The 20,936-nt window shown below is 37.7% G+C and overlaps 1 protein-coding gene across 1 annotated transcript in view; it reads right to left on the reverse strand.

The window, feature by feature from the left end:
• The window catches only part of dscama (Down syndrome cell adhesion molecule a), a 69,721-nt gene that overhangs the window by 12,554 nt on the left and 36,231 nt on the right, over nt 1–20,936 (reverse strand). Inside the window, exons 4-16 of the mRNA XM_046861964.1 lie at nt 15,151–15,297; nt 14,400–14,678; nt 13,483–13,758; nt 12,635–12,931; nt 11,655–11,930; nt 11,159–11,437; nt 10,926–11,045; nt 10,127–10,306; nt 1,673–1,887; nt 1,347–1,443; nt 811–939; nt 535–702; nt 67–137 (exon numbers count right to left, since the gene is read on the reverse strand). Of these exons, the coding sequence (XP_046717920.1) occupies nt 67–137; nt 535–702; nt 811–939; nt 1,347–1,443; nt 1,673–1,887; nt 10,127–10,306; nt 10,926–11,045; nt 11,159–11,437; nt 11,655–11,930; nt 12,635–12,931; nt 13,483–13,758; nt 14,400–14,678; nt 15,151–15,297 (2,534 nt within the window). The remainder of the gene's footprint in view (nt 1–66; nt 138–534; nt 703–810; nt 940–1,346; nt 1,444–1,672; nt 1,888–10,126; nt 10,307–10,925; nt 11,046–11,158; nt 11,438–11,654; nt 11,931–12,634; nt 12,932–13,482; nt 13,759–14,399; nt 14,679–15,150; nt 15,298–20,936) is intronic.

Consider the following 20,936-nt stretch of genomic DNA (forward strand, 5'->3'; position numbering starts at 1 on the left):
AATTGATCTAAACAGTCTGTTTTATGGAACTGAGAAAGATTTTGGCGGGGAAACAGTGTTAAGTACCTTCCATGTGACCTTGATGCTTTGAGAAGACATCGCTTCAAGAGTCACATCTTGAGGTGGACCTTCAGGATCTGAAACGTAGAAACACCATTTGTAAGTATCAAAGTATAATAAACAAATCCTAACTGCGACTCCTTTGGAAATAATCAAATATGGTGATGCTCTTTTTTTCCCTGAGTTTAGCAATCAATAAATAAGGAATTTCCCTAATTCACCATAAGTGATGCTAAAAAGAAGAATATTTTGGTTGGCCAGACTTCTGTCTGGAGTGGGTAAAATTGGTGAGCCTGATTAGTTATAATTCATTTTAGATAAGGCGGGATTTTTCAGAAATCTTTATAAAGTGAGGAGAATTAAAAAAAAAAAATCTAGAGTAAGCAGGATTTCTTAAAGTGGGGACAGATTTTAACTGGAGTGTGCAGGATTAGTCAGTATTCCTTTCTGCAGATTCCCTGGTTTTGGTTTTACCTGCTTCATCCGTTGTGACCATGAGCTCATTGCTGGGCTCGCTGTCCCCAATGTGGTTCTTGGCAAACATACGGATGTTGTATGTAGATGAAGGGTGGAGCTCGATGATGGTGGCCAGATTCAAAGTTGGGGAGACATCTCTGGTTCTGCGAGATCTTTCCCAAGGAGCTGTAAATACAAATTTTTTATAATATTGTATAGAAAGTTTTGGTGATACCAAACCAACATGGCTGCTTAAAGTAATTAAAACAGCTTACTGTAAAATATTTACTATACCTGTTTTGTTCTTGCACTCAATATCATAGCCAGTGATGGGACTGTTCCCATCAAAACCCATAGTCCAGCGAAGAGCAATGGTCCTCTCCCTCACCTCCCGAATCTCCACTTTTGGAGGCTCTGGTGGCTCTGAGGAAACACGATAATAAAGAGAAGTTAGTTATATTGGTAGATGTGTTAAATAACACACTTTTTCTCCATGAGTAAACCACCCAAACATTCTCCAATTTCAAACTTTGGAAAACAGTGACACTGTCCAGATAAAAAAAAATAAATAAATAATAAAGATCCTATTCAGTTAGATTTTAATGGCAACCAACAAGGATACATTTCCAGCTACATGATAAAAGCCAGTAGATCCACAGCATCCTAAATCATGTCAGCAAAGCTCTGAAGAACTTGATATGGTTTAAAGCAAACATTTACAGTAGAAATTGGTTAGATTTCTATTGCTTATTAGACAGTTTAGTTTAAAAAAAAAAAGCAAACGTACACACCAAATTCATATAAGTTCAAGATAATTCTTAGGTCTTTACCTTGAACCGTAAGTTGTATAATGCCTCGGTCTTCACCATAAGAGTTGATTGCGTGGCAGGAAAAAAACCCAGAGTCCTCCCTTAGAGTTGGATAGATCTGATTGACAAACATGAAACAAAATACAAATGGCATCTTTATTCCATATTCCACATCTGTTCCATATCTTCACAAACCCTCAAAGATCTCCATTTCTCAACCATAAGCTTTTTACAATTTCCTGTAATTTTTACTTACTGCCACTAGTAGGCAGCATCGTAATAAATTTCTCACTAACATTTACCACGCTACTAGATGTACGACAAACATGTAGGATTAACTGCAGTACCTCCAGAGTTGAGATGACCTCCTCGCCGACCTTCTTAACGGTTACTGTGTGCCTCCACATGTCCGGGTTGATGATGTGCGACTGCTTTTCCTTCTCCACCTCCTTCTCCCAGCGTACCATTATGGGCTTCTCGCCGTGGGCCTTGCAGCTCATTTCAATCTTCTCGCCCTTGGTGGCCAGTGTGTTGTTGGGGTACGACGTGATCATAGCTGGTACTGGAGACACACAGATTGGGAGAGAATCAGATGGAGCCTGACTATTGCTGTGTCACTGATGATAGTTACAGAAATAGCTAAATTTTATAGCTTGGAGTATACAGACAGGCAATATATTTGGCAGTAGACAATCTCTCACACATAAACACAAAATAAATTCTCTATTGCCCCTTAAACAAGCATTTTATGGTGGTTAATGCACCACTGCCTTTGTGATGTTATTCAGTGTGTCAGGATCAGACTTGCAGCCGATTATGGCTCATCTTTTATTCAACCTGGGCTTTTACAGATACACAAAGACATTGAGTTATCATCTGCCTTTTCCATTTTTATTTCTATGACGCAGTCTAAATTTGGAACGGGTTTGCCCATTGCAGTGCATATATTCATTAATAAAAAAGACAGACCTAAAGACTTTCTTTAAGCTTTGAAAGACATCGTTGTATGTCTTTATTCAAAAAAAGAAAGAAATTATATGTCCAATACTACACATTGCGCACCACATTTCTAGAAAAACACTCACACAAACACTGAAACAACAGAAGTTTCATAAGGTGCTTGTTGGTTTTGTAACAGCTTAGCTGTATGGCAGGTTTGTGCAAATGTTTATTTTACTATAACCATCCATCCTAAAGTGACTAACTAACAGTATTTCATGCATAAAAAAAAGACTCATACTTATTCATACTTCATAGTTACATTGTAATTCATGTGATATTTGCAAGTTAGCAAGCCTGCCTATAATTTTATTGTTAACAAACAAACAAATGCAGATTGTCACGCTACAGACAATCCACAAAACATTAGGTTTAGATTATGTGAAGACCCAATTTGAGAGAATTATACTCTCTGCTATAATGTTTACTTGTAGTATTTTGGGGGTCGAACAGATTTTTATTTTCTTTTTTTCTGAAATGCCATTTAGTCAATAAATATTGAATCAGTTCACTAGCACTTCATGTCTCTGTAAAACCTGATATCATCCTCAAACCTCTTTTTTTAAAACTAAAATACTATTGTTCAGACATCTTTCCTTATGTGTTAACCCGATTCCTGTGTCTATACTTTTTTACCGAATGAAAACCTGTGGTAATGGTTTGCATACGGACACACAGGCCCTGTGGGCAGCTGCAGATAGACTTTCGACAGCCTAGTTTAAAAAGCCCTGCCCTCCAGTCACTGGGATGGGAGCTAATGGAAGTATCGACGAGTCCTAATGAAACAGAAGGGGTACAGAATCTATAGCTCAGAGAAAGAAACGGTCATGCACAAATGGATATGCGGCATTAAATCATTTTTCCTATTTTTATCATGAGCTACATATTTAGCATGTGTGTAGCTCTGTTAAAATCTGCCAGGCAAAATCAGCAAGCCTTTTCTGATTCTAAACATATAATATAGCGCTGTGTTTGATGCCTGTTAATCTGTATCATCATTATTTAAGGCTATGCACCAGCGATTGATCTATACATGCCTCAGGCTAAAGGAGACCAAAGCAAGAAAAAAATCACTATATAGCTGTGGGAGAAAAAGGAGCTACATTATACATGTGATCAGTGTTGATATATTCAGAAAAAGGCAGGGTGTTTGGTCAAGTAAAAAAAAAACTATTTAAAGCAAGCAGGGATTTACTAGAAATAGTTTTGAGTTGTCTGAGCATGATACCATGGAATGTGATTGTAATTTAAAGATTAAGTGCTTTGACAATTCAAATACAACACGTCCTTATCGGGAACTGACAGCCACAAAGGCCACACTTTCTTTTTCTGGCCTGAGAAATCTTGTGCGTCTTTTATATGAATGAACTTGCATCAAGGCAACACCTCCTTCCCTGACAGGTACACAGGGCAAGATAGGTAATATATGGTATTAATAATAATGGGTTTTTAAATTTTTTCAGCAATAAAGAGAAAATGAACAGCTGACCCACTGAGAGATTAAAATGATGTTCATTCTGATACTGGTGCAGATTTATGCCTCATTTCCTCTCTACCTTAAGAGAGGGATGCAGCAGTGTATTATTTCTTAAGCATGTCCAAGCAGTATAATTTTGTCATTCTTGAAATTTGGTGAGTGTGAAAAGAAGCTCATTCTGTATCGTTTTTTAACAAAAAACATGGCACCATTATGTTTAAAATTGTGCAAAATCATTTTGTCTACTGTTAAATACTATTTTAACTGTGCTTGCAATTACAGCTTTTCTCTGTGATGTCTTTACTGTACAAAAATAGAGCATCAGAAAAACTGCACATCAAACATTTTTCCTCATTCATTACTTTCTGTCACTCTCAATCTTACTACCAACTGGAACCTTCAGTACTTTTTACTCTGATGGTGGTCTCTGCTTAGCATTTGCTCCTTAGGGAATCCTGCCTGTTTTTCTTCACTCGTCTTCCTCCTGAGTCGGTCTCCCCTCCGCCCCATCCCCCTTTTACCTGGACATGTTACCATGCCAACCAGCTCTGGGTGCTCTCTCTTTCTCACTCTCGCTCTCCCACCCTCTCTCTCTCTCTCTCTTTCTCTCTCTCTCTCTCTCTCTCTCTCTCTCTCTCTCTCTCTCTCTCTCTCTCTATCTCTCTCCACTTGTCAATGGAGGACGAGAATAGAACAAACACACAGGATTGATTTCCTGAGGTTTGCCGCAACTACTGCTGTTCATACAGCAGGAAAAAATTCGTCGGAGATGAAGTTTTTCTTTCATTCACCAAAATCCACAAGCAGCACATCACAGGGATCTTAGGAACCATATGATCTCAGTTCAACAATAAAGTGTTGTGTTTAATTTACATTAGAAATGTCATTAGGGCTGTAATTGACCTTTGGCTTAACTGTTTTTTGACTCTTGACCTTTAGCCATCAGGACCTGGTAGTTCATCATGCGCTGACTATGTCACCTCACTCAGTCTGTGGATTCATGCAAGACGGTTTGGGAAAATGGGGATTTCCCAATTCCCAATTCAGGAAAACAGGTTTTGATATTGGGTCCTTTCTAACCTGGCCTTGACGTTCCACAAAAGCACTGGGAAAAAACCCTGCAATCTGCCAAATGATGAAAATGACTTGCTAGATACATGTGATTTATTTAAGCCAGGTGCACACTGTGCGATATTGGCCACGATTTTATCATCTGAGACCATTTTTGAAAATCCTAAAAGATTCCTATAATCCTAGGCTAAAATCTGTAGTCTTTGATTTCTGGTTTTACATGTTCACTGACAGCCGATTAATGCAATCATTTTTTCCCTCCAAAGAAAGTCTGGCAATTTCAGACTCTTTCCTGTAGTTTGACGTTTCCTATGACCAAGAACAAACCAAGACCCAATAGGAGCACCCAACCTGATGATGCGGTTAGCGTGACAACTTTAAACTACCTCAGGGAAAATGGCAAAATGAGTCAGGTGGACAGAACAGCAAGAAAAAAAACGTAATCAATTATGGAGGGAAAAGGAGTGTTTGTATGACATTTTTATCATGTCATGAAATCAGATGGTTTTTGTTTCTTGCTAGCTACCATCAGAGAGAGAATGCAGGTCTGAATGTCAAAATGTCCACAATGCTCCAGCACCATCCCCTTCTGATCAAAGCATAAAACAGCATTTCCACAATCTATACAGACGACCATGGCAGTTTTAAATATAATTAAGCAAAAGATTAAAAGTAGGTTTAGCCCGTGAGAGAATAAGTCAGTGATTATTTCCCTAATGATGTGAACAGTGGCATGGAGAGACAATGACAAGGCTAGTGTTTAAACACTTTACCTAAAGTGATGAGACCGGGGCTGCTGATGTAAAAAACCCTGATAATTATATTGCGAACTAATTTCCTGTTAATATTTCCCACAATAAATTAGGGTAGAAATGTCTATGTAGGCAGCGACATCAGTGGAATTAGAACAAACTCTTTAAATCAGTCTGTCGGTTTTATTGTGCAATTTATTAGAGTTTTTTTTTTTTGATAACAGGTCTTAATAAAGCACAGAACACCGCTATGTGGTGCATAAGTAATGACCCCCAACGGCTTCATCATTGTATTACAGACTAAGAGAAACGAAAGTCCTCTACTCTCTAACACTCTTTAAATGACACCAAAAGCCCATTTTGATCATTTTTCATAAATAATTGTCATTGCAGTAATAGTCTAGAGCTGTTATTATATGGCTCAGTGCATGCTAGGAATCTAGGCCATGCTTTTGTGCCTCATTGGGTCACTTTAAGAGACAAGATCAGTGTCTACAGGAGCTTTGGCTATGCTTGCCAGGAGTGAACCTGGACATGACAGGTTAAATGGAAGGCCTTCGCTATTTTCAGTTCATGCGCTTTACTGCACAATCAGGCTTTTTCATGGAGAACCAGGAGGAAAGGGATGAACAACCATAGAGTAAAGACCATGGAGTAAAGACAGTCTATATATACAATACTAACCATCCAGATCTTCAAATATAAAGAGAAATACAGTCTTATTTAGCTGCACTCATTACACCATTCCGCTTTGAATAAAAAGCGTCTCCCAAATGAATAAATGCAATACGCAACACAAGAGCAGTGCGTAAAAAAGAAACAAACAAGTCCGCTCATCTGCTGTTCCATTATGTAAATGTTTGAGCGTTAAGCACGAGGCCATAAAAGCCGCAATCGCACTAATTGGTCCTAACTGACACCAATAAACAATGATTGCTCGCCAATGTGTCTGAGATGTGTGTGTTTTAAGCATCAGAGGAGAACATTCACCAGATATAAAAGATATTTTATTGAAGTATCACCATTAGCAGGGTAATTTAGCTCAGTGTTTAGCACAATGCGTCGGGGAAGGAAGTTGTTTAGAGGAATGGACTAATGCTGTAAGCTGATCAGGTCCAATCTGTGCATGAGCATAAAAACATTCAAATATTTTAAGACAATAATAAAGATTTGTGAAGTAACTGAAATTAAAAGAGTGGTAATAAACAACTGAGAGTCCATCCTTGTATATACAGTATAATCCACTATACTGTAGAACTATTTATACACCTTTATTAAGTCATTTCCTTTAATGAATGCAGTGCAACACAAACACACAGACACACATACACACATACAAAACTTTATACACTTATTCTCACATTGACAGTATGACCCAGAAGCATTGAGGAACGTATTGTATCTTATTTGAAAAGGCAAGAAAATGACTATGTATGTATGTATGTATGTGTGTGTGTGTGTGTGTGTGTGTGTGTGTGAGAGAGAGAGAGAAAAAGAGACATTTGTGTGCTACTTGCTTGCTCCTCCACTTAAACACAGAAGGGCGCATAGGTAAATGATGACCTAATCATAGCTCGTTTATATATAGTGTATATTATTATAGACCCTAGTTGCCTTATTCTGACACAAAGGATGGATTGAAATAAAGATCACTGGATAGTTTAAAATAATCTTACTCAAAGATGATCTAACTGTGGGACTGGCATGTACTTCGCATTTTAATGCAATAATGGATGGCTAGTAACGAGACCCCACATTTATTTATTTGTTTATTACAGTAGTAATTTGCCACAATGAGTTTTCTGGGTTGTGTATCATGATATGAAATAATTATCATTTATTTTAGTAATCTGTGTGTTCATAGGCAAGTCATGATTTATACACAGAGGTTATAAAGAGAATCAACCACACAGCAATCCTATTCAGAGATGTGTAGAATGGAGCAGGTGAGGACGCACAGGGAGGTTCGGGTTACAGTGACATCAGTGACAATTTTTTAAGGGGTAAAATTCCCGGTTTCATATATACTTCAGTTTTAAGTCATGATTCGGTTACATTTTGGTAAGGTTAGAGGGAAGAAATGCAAAAGATTAACTTGCTTGTAATTAATTTTTTATTAACGCAGTTTATTAGTATTATTTTTGTGATCATTAGCGTTTAAAGTGTTTACTTTTTTTTATTTATAAAATGTCTGCTTGCTTAAATAATATACAAAATAATATTTTATAAAAAATAAAAAAAATTTAATTAATGCAATCAACTTTTTTATTACATTGATTAAATTGAGTAATCAATTAAATTGCCACAAATGAAATAGATTCAATAAAATGTAATTAAAGGAAAAAATAAATTAAATAGTTTACATTTGTTAGACCCCATTTGGGTAATACAGATGTGTAAGTGTTTTACATTTAAATATTTAATTTAAAGATATGATCTACTTAACTACTTATTTTAGCACGTCTTTATTCCTTTCATCCTCCATTCATTAACTCCCTCGATATATGGTATTGTAAGGATTTTCTTCTTTTAAGAAAAATTCTTGAAGCTGGACATAAAACGTTAAAGAATTCATAGTGCTAGCATTAGCCGCTACCCACTTTCTGTTTATGCTAACGCTATGGATTCTTTAACTTTTTACGTCCAGCTTCTTGAAAAATTCATAAATAGATGTTTATGTTTTCCAGTTTAATAATAATAATAATAATAATAATAATAATAATAATAATAATAATAATAAAATGACAAACTTGCGGTCTGCTGCTTAAAATGCTCCTATAGACACAGCCCTAATACATTTTTATATATATATATATATATATATATATATATATATATATATATATATATATATATATATATATATATATATCAAACATACAGAGGAAGAAGGGTCAGCAGAGTGAGAGAGGGAGAGGTATAAAAGTTAGAGGAGAGAAACTGGCAGAACTAAGGGAAACAATTTAAAAGAGATTCTGATCAAGAGTGATGTGTTTGAGAGAGAGAGAGAGAGAGAGAGAGAGAGAGAGAGAGAGAGAGAGAGAAAACAACAAAGATGAATTAAGTGGGAGCTCATGATCAACAGACTCAATGCAGAAAGAAAAATGCAAAAGGAGGAGAAGTAATAGGTGAAATGTGCATAGAGCAGAACAAAATAGAAATCAATGAATAAAAAGAAAGAAAAAGAGATTGAGGATAAGGACTTGTCTTTGTTAGTGTCTCTTAATTTTCTCATTTTTATAAAAGAGATGAAAGGAAGACAGATGGTTAGAGTCTGATGAGAGAGAGTGAGAGAGACATGAGTGGTGAGACAAAAAGGAAGACAGATTGAGAGAGAGAGAGAGAGAGAGAGAGAATAGATACACACATACATGTGCATACATACACAGAGAGAGACACACACACACTGCTTTCTCAGAACTCACTTTTCTACATGACTGACCCGGCTTCAGTTCAAGGCTTAATGGAGGGAAGATAAGTCTTTGGCTACTCAGTGCACATACACACGCACATGCACACGCACACACACACACACACACACACACACACACACACACACACACACACACACACACACAAATACATAGTCATTTTATTGCCTTTTCAAATAAGATACAATAAGTTCCTCAATGCTTCTGGGTCATACTGTCAATGTGGGAATAAGTACAACTGCTGCCTCTCTCCTTTACACCTGTGACCTTGTTTAACTTCTAGTAAGAGGACCATTTTCAAAACCTACTGCCTCTGTGTCTCCTCAGACTGATATAAGTTCGATGATTTGTCTGAATATGCCATGATGAGTAATCTAAAATATAAGCTACTAATAATAAAAATATTCATGCTGATACAAATATACTGAGTAAAAAAATGTTAGCAACACATTTAAGTTTAATAAAAAATATTTTAAATAATACAAAAAATTCTACAGATATTATTATTATGATTATTATTATTAATATTAATAATGCAGTTTATAATTTTTTTAAGTGTTCAGTATAAAATTTGTTTTTGTGATTGGGGAATATAAAAATAAAGGGTATAGGGAAAATGGTGGCTCAGTGGTTAAGGCTCGATGGCAGAAGGTCGGGGATTCAAGCCCTAGTTTTGCCAAGCTGCCACTCTTGGGCCCTTGAGTAAGGCCCTTACCCCTCTGTGCTTCAGAGGTGCTCCCTAACATCGCTGGGATTAGTGAAGAAAGGATAAAGTGTTCGAAGGTGTAGAGTGTCACATTTAAACATAAATGCATATTCTTATATTTAAATATATATTTCATAATATATTAATTTCATATTTCATAAGATATTAATAATATGGATAACTGTAAAAAAAAATCTATATTTATGTCTTTTTATGGCATGTTTCTGAATTGGACACGCTGCTCCGTGAGCTAAACCGAAAATGAACGTTTCCAAAATAATTATGAAAGATGAGAAACTATATAACCGAAGCTGAAAAAATGTAAGTAGCAGAGATGAATAATGCAACAAATCAGGGTGACTTACTCTTGACATTGAGGTACATGGACTTGCTGACATCGGCGCCCACGTCATTGCTGACCTTACAGAGGTAGTAACCAGCGTCTTCCTCCAGCACGTGCTTTATGAGCAGAGAACCGTTACTCAGCAGTTGGACCCTGTAGCCCGAGTTTAGTGCAATCGGGTGAAACTGAGGAACACCAGCACCTGCAGAAACACTCATGACTTAAATAAGGGAAGAACCTCACTGCTGCTTTAATTAAGAAGAACCTTAAACATGCTAAAATCAGAAAAAAAAAATGTTGCTGTATATGGTAAAGGACCATACAGCTGCTTTAATTAAAGAGCGTCTGACTGTTGCTTTAATTGGAAAGAACCCACTGCTGATTTACTCTGAGAAAAACATTACTACTGTAGAATACTCTAGAACCTCAGTGCGGATTTAATTGGAAAAGACCCTCTCTGCTTCTTTAATCTGAGAAAAACATTACTACTGTAGAATACTCTAGAACCTCAGTGCGGATTTAATTGGAAAAGACCCTCTGCTTCTTTAATCTGAGAAAAACATTACTGTTGTTCTATTTGGAAAATACACTTCCTGATGCTTTAATCTGAGAAGAAACTTACTGCCACTTTAATTGCACTGCTGCTTTTGCTAGAGAAGACCTTTACTGCTACTATAAATGTAGAAAACCCTCACTGCTGCTTTAATCTGAGAAGAAACTTACTACGGTTTTAATTCGAGAAGACACTTACTGCTGCTTTAATCTGAGAAGAACCTTACTGTTGCTTCAATTAGAGAAGACCCTCATAAGTAAAGTTATACCCTTAGAGTATTTCCACTCTATAGTTGGACGAGGTTCTCCATCAGCGGAACAGTTGAGGATCACAGCTTTTCCGTAGATCCCATCCTGGTCTTTGGGCTGGACAGTGAATCTGGGTGGAACTGCATAGGTATAAAGCAACAACATTCCTCAAACTACATAATCCGAACACCTTTGATAGGGAGAGTGTAAGGATTAAATAAGTGCTGAGCATGATAAAGCGTGCTCTCCTCACCCCTGACGATGAGCTGGCTTTGGTATTTTACCACGGCAGCGTCATTGCGGGCGATACATGTGTATGTGCCATTGTGAACCCGCTGAAGATTGGAGATGCGCAGCGAGCTGGTGAAGTCAATGTTGTCGATGGTGACACCAAGACTGGCATTAATGGGCTTCCCATCCTTCTCCCAGTTGATAGAGATGGGCAAATCACCTGAACGCACCACGCAGGGAACGAAGACCCTGTGACCAATGGAGTAACGTGGGAACTCAAAAGGTTGAATAAAGGGAGGGACTGAGGAAGAGGAGAAGAAGGAGAAAAAAACTGAATTAAAATTTGAGCTAAAATATTCACCACACCTGTGTGGAAAAAAATATTAAAAAACAAATGAAAACTAAAAAAAAATGATGATGTTTATTAATTTCTTTTGTATATTTATACTTGCATTATAGAATTAGACTCTTTTAATTGCTTTTATTGTTAAGTAAGTCGATGATCTCAATCACCTTACCTTTCACAGTGACGTGGACGCTCTGGTTCTTAAAGACCTGCGGCTGGACAAGGACGTGGCAGGCGTATTCACCTTCATCCAGCTCCTTCTGCACGTTCAGCAGCTTCAGAGTGCCGTTGTTCTCGAACGCTCGTTGTCTATCATTGAACGGCAGCAGGTTTGAGTTCTTGTACCACTTGATGGAGTAGTACGGGTAGCCGATGACGTGGCAGTGTATGTACGTGTCCCGGCCAGCGATGGCAGTGAGGTTCTTCATGGGCCGTATGTCAGCGGGACCTAGAAAGATGGGCAGAAAAAATAGAGTGATAAAGTAAATATAAATTAATTAATATATTTGATAAGAGATTATAATGATCAATGTAGGTATCAATATAAATAAATTAGTTAAATATTTGTGAAATTTGGGAATTGCTAAAATATAACTTTATAATGATCTTTTTTTTTAGTATAAAAAAATGTGAAGCTTGTTGCACTATTAGACACTATTCTGTGATGGTAAAGCACTGAAACTGGACACCACTTTCATAAATATTTATCAATAAGTGTTTAATAATCTGTTCAGTTAGAGTGATTACTGTAAAAAAAATCCAAGAACAGAAGGGAGACTTTAACATTACAGTGGATTACATGCATGCAAACTATATATTTTTTACTATTAAGGCAATTTAGCTTTACATTCAGGGTGAGAGTAAGATTTTTTAAGTTTAAAATCCATATCCAAATAATCTAATATCCAAATACAAATAATCAAAATGATGACCATATTAAATAAATAATAAAAGAAAATGAATAATCAATGCAATGTAAAAGTTATATATGTGATGCTTCAAAGACCTTCAGGAAATAACAATAAATAATAAAAGTGTTAAGATGGAAAGAGGTTCTACTGACAGGAACATTAAAGGTAAGCAACATGGAAGTAAAAGATAAAGTCTTGTGTGGCTTGTGTGTGCTTTCGGAAGAGCTGATCTGACAAGCACCTCTTACGTTTATTCGAGCCTGGTAGGAGACCGTGCCCGCCGAATTGTTGCAGGTGCACCGGTAGACGCCACTGTCCCGGACCTGCGTGTGCGAGATGTTCAGGTAGCTGACTACGTTGCCCTCGGCTGTGATGCTATGGCCCATACGGTGGCGGCTGTCCTTTACCACCACGTCGTCATCCAGCGTCCATGTCACCACTGGCTGCGGCGTCCCTTTCACATGACACATCAAGGAGACAAACTCGTTGGGGCTCACCACTTTCTCACTGAAGGCAGACAGGATCTTGGGGGTGCCGTCTGTCAAGAAACAAATAAAAATTCACTGTAGTTTGATGAAAAACCTTTTACACAAGGTACAAAACTTCTTAATTGTTCCAATTCATACTTGCTTTCCAACATTTGTTTCATTGGTTTTGATCTGACCATTGGCTTTAAAAACTAATAAAAGCTCAAATCTGCAACAATATCTGTCAAAAAATCTTGCTGACATGGTTTGGAACACTGCTGGACTTCTTTTCATCTAGAAACATGAGTAAAATATAATGATAGAACATTACAGAGACAGCCATCTTGGAAGACCCAGAATTCTTCTCTTACCACACTCATGCTTCCCAAAGACAGATAGTGGAATTGTATTTTTGAGCTTGCATAATGTTAAACAACAATATAGATTATCGAGTATCATGTGGGTGAGTTAAACAGTGCAAAGTCCATTAATTGTTAGCATCAGACTTAGCTAAACTAAAGAAATGTCTGGAACTAGAAGTGTTTTGACTTATTAAGAACAGGAAAAGAAGGAAATACATAATTTTCACAGTGGCCTATTCAACCAAAAACACCCCACTGACCTTCTAAAATAACCTGCACAAAGTCCTGAGCTGAGATCTTGCTTTTCCTGGCGAAGCACTGGTATGCTCCTCCATCACTCTTGGCCATGCCGTCCATCACCAGGTTCTCTTTGTTAATCCCGTTCATGTGGACGCTACCGCCAGCATTGATCTTGTCTCCGTTGCGGTACCAGGAGAGCTCGTACTCATCAGAACCGGTCACACTACAGGTTAAGGAAACCTGGCTGCCCACGCTGCCTTTCACCTTCCTGGGGCTGACCACCACCCGCAGCGGCTCTGAAGAAAAAACATCAATCAGCATTGCTTATCAACAATCAACACTCAATAGCTCATACAATTGTTACAATTTCATAACTTTCTGATTTTGTTCATAATGAAATGCTGAAGAAAGTTCTGGATCAAGTGCTATTTACCAAGGTGCCAAATAATAATAGAATTGTTAAAGGAAGACAAATTTAAAATGATCATAACCAAGACTATATAGCAAAATGAATCTTTATTATATTAGTGAGCCTTTTTGTTATTTGAGGCTAATTTTAAAATATTTTTTTTTGAGGAGGGTGGATTTAGGAAAGTGCTTGGTTTTCAAGACATTCAGTAATTTAGATTATTTTCAAAAATCTGATCTCAGATGATCCTACTAATAATAATTAAAATCGGGCATCCTCCGAGGCGTGAAATTATTTGCATATTAAAAAGCGTAGAAAATCGACATTAGCAGGTGCTCTAAATACAGTGCTGGAAATTTAAGTGATTTGCACATTTACTGTTCTATTGTTATTAAATGATCTTCCAGACAACACTGCCCAGACAATTTTTTAAATGAAATGAATAAATTACAATAGTTTTTTTAAATCAGAGTCACAAAAAGCTTTTTGCATGCTACGGATTTATCAATACATAAAAAATAAACATACCTTTCACCAGAAGGCGCCCTATGACCTCTGCGTTCCCGTAGCTGTTCCATACCTCGCACACGTAGCTGCCTGAGTCGCTGGGTTGAGCTCTTTCGATCAGCAGACCAGTCACGCTTTGCCTAAAGCGTGTATCCGGCTCCAGTGGCCTGTTGTCCTTTAGCCAGCGGTATTTTGGTGCTGGATGCCCTGAAGCTTTGCACGGGAGCTCCACTCTGTGCGAGGCCATGACTTCACGCTTCTCGAAGCCATCAAGGATCGCAGGAGCCGAGTTTGTGGGGTCTTAAGGAAAGGTAGGGATAAATATTTATAATGGTGCTAATAGGAGAGTAAAGGAACAATTTGTACAGTAGTTTGTAGAGATTTGAGGCAATAATTGAAATGTACTCAGTCGACCGATATATATTCGGGTTCTGTGTCTCACTAGTCAAAAGGTTGTACTTCTGGTCTGAAGGTTGTAAGTTCAAATCTCAGCACAACCAATCTGCCACTGCTAGGCCCTTTGGCAAGACCCTTGACTGCACAGTTGTACAAATAAGATAATTATAGGTCACTATGAATATGGTTTCCAGATTTTAAAAAAATTTCTATCAGATTTGGAGGAATTTCGAGGCAGATATTTACAGAATTTCAATAACATAGCAATTCATTACCTATGAGCTACACCTTATAGCTAGTCCAAACTCAAACCTTAATTTGTGTACTTTTCTGTGAGCTGGGCTCCTGAGCAAAACCCTAACCTCACTCGTCTCACCTGGCACAAAGAGACGTGCACTGTTGCTCTGCCTCGTCTCTGAGGTGTAGCGATGCCTTGTCATGCAGCGATAGTTGAACAACTCGTCCTCCTTCTGCACGTCCAGGATGTACAAGGCTCCCGTGGACGTTATGAGAAATCGAGGTCCTGAAAAACACACATGCACACACACATTAAATTTTTTTACTCTGGATTTCATTTCTCTTTTAAATTACTCTCAGCACTTATGAACAGAGGCTGATTTTTTCTGCAGCCTCCCCAGAGAGCTGTTCTCTGACTGAACCGAGCTGCTGTGATCATGTGAGGCTTGATGTGATTCAAGGATCACAGTACATGTGCTAATATCGTGTTAATTCCTGCTATTGGCAGGATGGTGAGGTCGTTAACTTTTATGAATGAGAGAAATAGGGTGTATAGCTGTCATGCTCTTCAGCTAAACTCCATAGGGGGCATCCATGTCAGTTATGATTGAGATGACAATTTAGACAAGATTGTCTCATGATAAATTCTCAAGGGTGTAGGCACAATAGAAACCATCTTTAATATCCAGACTGCATTAATAAACTGGCAATAAGAAAATGATTGTGTTCTTTGTGTGATGCAAAAATGTCATTTCCATCAAGTTACTATTAGTGAAATTAGTTTAATCATTTTGACAAAGAAAAGGAAAGTCAGAATTATTTATTATTCCAGATTCTGTTTTAGTTTTTTATACCTATAGACATGTAAGCTAATTAATGTTACATTTGTCCAAACGCTCAGATATTGTTTAAAATTCCCTTTCATTGAAGAGTGTGCTCAAACGAGATGAAACGAGAAACAAGATGGGTCTATACCGTCATGGAGTATTCTTCTACAGTATATGTTTTTCCTTAAAAGAATAGAATAGCCTTTATTTGTCACATATGCATTATAGCACAGTGACATTAATTCTTCACATTTTCCAGGTTGTTTGAAAGCTGGGGTCAGCCATGATTCAGCGCTCCTGGAGCACTTAAGGTTAGGGGCCTTGCTTAAGGGCCCAAGAGCGGCAGCCTAGCAATACCGGGGCTTGAACCCCGACCTTCCGATCAGTTACCCAGAACCTTAACTGAGCTACCAGTTCTTAATGAGCAAAACAGTGCTGACTGTGGCAAGGACAAACTCCCTGTAGTGGCATGAGGAAGAAACCTTGAGAGGAACCAGACTCAAAAGGTAACCCATCCTCATTTGTGTGTAATGTCCATCCATTACAGTTCCAAGTAGAATTACAATATATATATACACACTAACCAATCATAATTTTATGCCCACCAATCAGGCATAACATTATGGCCACCTGACTAATATTGTGTTGGTCCCCCTTCTGCCAAAACTGTCTTGACCCAAAGAGCATTAACAGCATTAACTTCTTTAGCAATTTGAGCTACAGTTGCTGAACAGTTGCTGTATTGCGGAGCCTTATTTTACCCTGTGCATCAATGAGCATTGGCAGCTCATGACCCTGTCACTGGTTCACCACGGTTCCTACACATTTTGATAGATACTGACCACTTCAGACAAGGAACACCACACCAGAGCTGTACTTTTGGAGATGCTCTGACCCAGTAGTCTAGTCATCACAATTTGGCCCTTGTTAAACTCACTCACATTTTTATGCTTGCCCATCCTGCTTCTAACAAATCAAATTTGAGGAGAAAATGTTTACTTGCTGACTAACATATCCCACCCACTAACAGGTGCCAGGATGAAGAGATAATTCACGTCATAATGTTATAATGTCTCAATTAAATGCCTGGTCTGTGTATATATATATATTTGAGAAATCACATGTAACAATAAACCAATAAAAATAAATAAAACAAATAACTAATTAAAACAACAAAACACATTTACATAAATAAATGAATTGTGTTTAAAAACATTGAATCAAAATAAATAAATCACATGAATATCAGATGAAAAAGCACACTACAAACAAAACCTTTTTTTTTTTCATTCATTCATAACAATTAAAATGTTTCTTAAAAACGATAACGCCATAAGTGAAAATAAGGGTTGTGTCTGCAAAACTGTGATGTACATCTTATCCGGTGTTTGTGTGTGAGTGTTGTGTATGTGCTCAAACAGCATAAGTAAACAGTTTAGTGCTAGATGAGAAAATGAAAAAGAGCATGAGACGAGCCAGAAGTAAAGACATTGCTATTGTAAGCTTTGACCCAGTTGGAAGAGAGGGAGAGAGAGAGAGAGAGAGAGAGAGAGAGAGAGAGAGAAACGATGTGATGTCTTTAAGGCATTTTAGACTGTGAGCTAGATGCACTGTTTGAGTGAAAGTGAGTCTGTAAATACAAATAAATATTTATGAGAAAATGAGAACTCTGTATATTTGCATGAATACACTAAGACTAATTTGAAGGCTTCAATATGAGGGAATTATGGATGAATGTAGAACAAGCATTTGACAAGTCTATATTATAATTTGTATCTCAGGGATGACCAAAATATTGAAGATCAAATAAAAAGTAATGAATTTAGAGATTAAAGAGTCTATCCCAGGAATTATAATACACCCCAGATAGGATGCTAATCCATCTCAAGGCACACTGTCATTAACACTCATTCACATCTAAAAGCAATTCAAGGTCCCTAGTGTACATCCTGGCATGCTTTGTTGGGAGGTAGGAGAAAATCCAGAGAACATGAAAGAAACCCAGTTTAAGATTGAACCAGGATCTGTTTATGTATCGCTGGAATAACATTTTATATTTTTTACATTTTTTATTTCACAGTCAAATTATTAAAATCTTTAATAAGTCCTTGGAAAATTCTTGCTTTGCTGTCGCTGTGGTTACCGTGACAGACAAGCTTGGCGTTTTTGTAACCATGTGTTTTTTTTTTCCTTTTTAAACAAGCAGAGATTTTTGTTGCCTGTCATGTCAAAATCCCAACTCTACAAACACATTTTTCGGCATTCACCGTAGACTGTCCAGTTTAATAGTCATCACCATGGCGATACCTGGCATCTTTTCCCATTTCAAAAAGTATTCTCTGATATATAAAGAGATTAAAGTGGCAGAAAGCAACATTCCTGATCCTCCGTGTAATATTTCAGACATTTTATGTTTGTTTTTTTTCACCACATCATAGGTATCCTGCTGAGCGCCTGGAGTTTTAAGCATATTCTTGTTGATGGCGCTTTCTGAATGAGGAGTGGCTTCATTAAAGCAGGCAGCCTGCCATTCGTGACTAAAAGAAAAAGGAAAAGAGTGAGACTGATAGGATAAGCTCACATCACAGGCTTCAGAGACGCTGCATTCTCAACATACAGCAGAGGGTTACATAATGAGGTGAAATAAAGGTGATGAAATGACTGGTGGGACATGCAAAGTACTTTTGGGGTTACAATAAATACAAATTACGCAGGCAATTTATGGCGGAGCATGTATGTAACAAAAAAAGAACAATGGATGATATGATAAACTTTAAGGAATGATGCATTTATTTATCTTGGAAAGGGTTTAAAAAATTTGCACCATGCTAAAGTAAAGCTCTAACAGTAGGTTAGTATTCTTTTTCTGTAACATAAGAAGCTTCTAATTTGATATGTTGTTCTTTGATAAATAACATTTGCTGTGGTAAAACAAAAACACACCAGGGAGTGAAAGATGAGAAAATAATCCACAACTGATAAATCATCATTGATTATGTGCCTATAGTAGCACACTTTGTGTTTTTTTCCCTCACATACTGTTTTATACAACAGTCTATGTATGTGTGGCAACTCAGGACTAGATTTTATCTTTTCTTTTTTTTTTCTTTTTTTTGCTAACAGCAAAACAAAGTGTGTAACCTTGTCTCAGAGTGAAAGGACACATTCGTATTAATTTAGCACACTATTAATTGCTAGCTTTTCCAGCATCTCATCTGTGAGAGAGCATGAAATAGAAAGTGTGCTGCAGGATATGCCTGCATTTACAGGAGGATTCACCTGCCCCAGTTTTGCTATACTCATATCAGGAAGCTCTGAGGTGCTCCAAGCGTGTCGAAATGCCGGCTTATTGCATGGAACAACATTCTCCTGGAACAAAATCTACCAAGCAACACCCCACCTCTCTTCTTGTCTTCTTCCTCTTCTTTCTCTTTTCTTGTCCTCTCTTTTCTTCTTCTTCTTCTTCATGTTCTCTCTGATCTCATCCTTTCCTCTTATTTCCTTCTTCTCTCCTGTCCCCAGCTTTTCCTCTCCTCTCCCAGTCTTTGCATATCTCTCATCTTCTCGCTTCTCTTTCCTCTCATTTCTTCTCTTCTCTTTCCCTCTCATCTCCTCTCTCTTCTTTCTCTTTGCTCCTCTACTCTCATTTCCTCCCTGTCCTCTACTTACTTTTCAACTCCTGTCCCATCCTTTCCTCTAATCTCCTCTTCTCTTTTCCTCTTATTTCCTCTATCTTCTTTGTTCTTTTTCTTCTCCTGTCCTCACTTTTTCTCTTCTCTCCTCACCTCGCTTTTCTTCTCCTGTCCCATCTTTTCCTCTCCCCACCTCTCTTTTCCTCTCCTGTCTTATCTTCTCCTCTTCTCTACTCTCCTTTACTCTCTTCTCCTCTACTCACTTTTCAACTCCTCTCAAATCCTTTACTTTAATCTCCTCTCACTTCTTTTTCTTCTTCTTCTCCTGTCCTCACCTCGCCTCACCTCACCTTCTTCTCACCTCACCTCACTTTTCCTCCCCTGTCCCATCTTCTCCTCTCCCCACCTTACTTTTCCTCTCCTCCTCTCCTCTCCTCCTCTCCTCTCCTCTCCTCTCCTCTCCTCTCCTCTCCTCTCCTCTCTAATCCTTCTCACCAGATACTCATTCTCTCTGACCTCACGGGTGTTAACCCTAAACCCCAGTCAAAACTGTTCTTTTGCCATACTGTAAACACATGTAGTGTCTCTTTGGAAATAATACAAATAGAACCTGGAATGTTCTACAACACTGACGAGGTGATCGCCATATTTATCAGAGCCTTTCGAGGTAAATTCGGACAGGGCATTTTCTTTCTGATAGCTCACAGCTAACACTAAATACTTTAATGCAGAGCCTCTAATGCTGAGTAAAGCTCAAATTTAGATTTATACATTTAGTAAACAAGTTGTTTGCTAGTTAGCTTGCTTTTTAAATTCATTTCCTGTTGAGTCTTTATAACATAGAACATTTTATACCTAATGTTTATGTTTTATTTCTGTTTGGAATGAGTTTGTGTGTGTCGATAACAAAGATTCAGCACGCTTCACTACTTTTTGACAAGCTGCCCACAGCATGCAAACTCACAACAAAAGTCATCAATAATGAATAGCAAAAGTGGGATTGGTGTAAAATACACTACTCTGTATTTTAAGGCCACGCACAAGTTCGCAAGAGCACTGTGGTACAATATAATATCCACACAATGTTTTTTTTCATGACATCTATGTTTGTTAAGAGTTGCCCATTAAAACATTACTTTTAAAAAAGAAGAAAGAAAGAAAGAAAGAAAGAAAGAAAGAAAGAAAGAAAGAAAGAAAGAAAGAAAGAAAGAAAGAAAGAAAGAAAAAAAGAAAGAAAGAAAGAAAACAAATAGGTACTGAAACAGGAATAAAAGATCAGGATGCTGGCATGTCCTTGGCCATAACGCTGACCCATAACGCCATCTGTAGCTACAGTGTGTGAATATTTAATGTGTGTTCTGACCCTCGAGCTTCATTGCCTCCCTGTGTTCCCGTTTGTACCTGATGCAAACTCTCCAGATGCATAATTAGCATTACAGCCTTAAAATGCTGTCTTTGTAGAATAA

This window comes from Silurus meridionalis, chromosome 11 (assembly GCF_014805685.1).
Source record: "Silurus meridionalis isolate SWU-2019-XX chromosome 11, ASM1480568v1, whole genome shotgun sequence".
NCBI lineage: Eukaryota > Metazoa > Chordata > Actinopteri > Siluriformes > Siluridae > Silurus > Silurus meridionalis.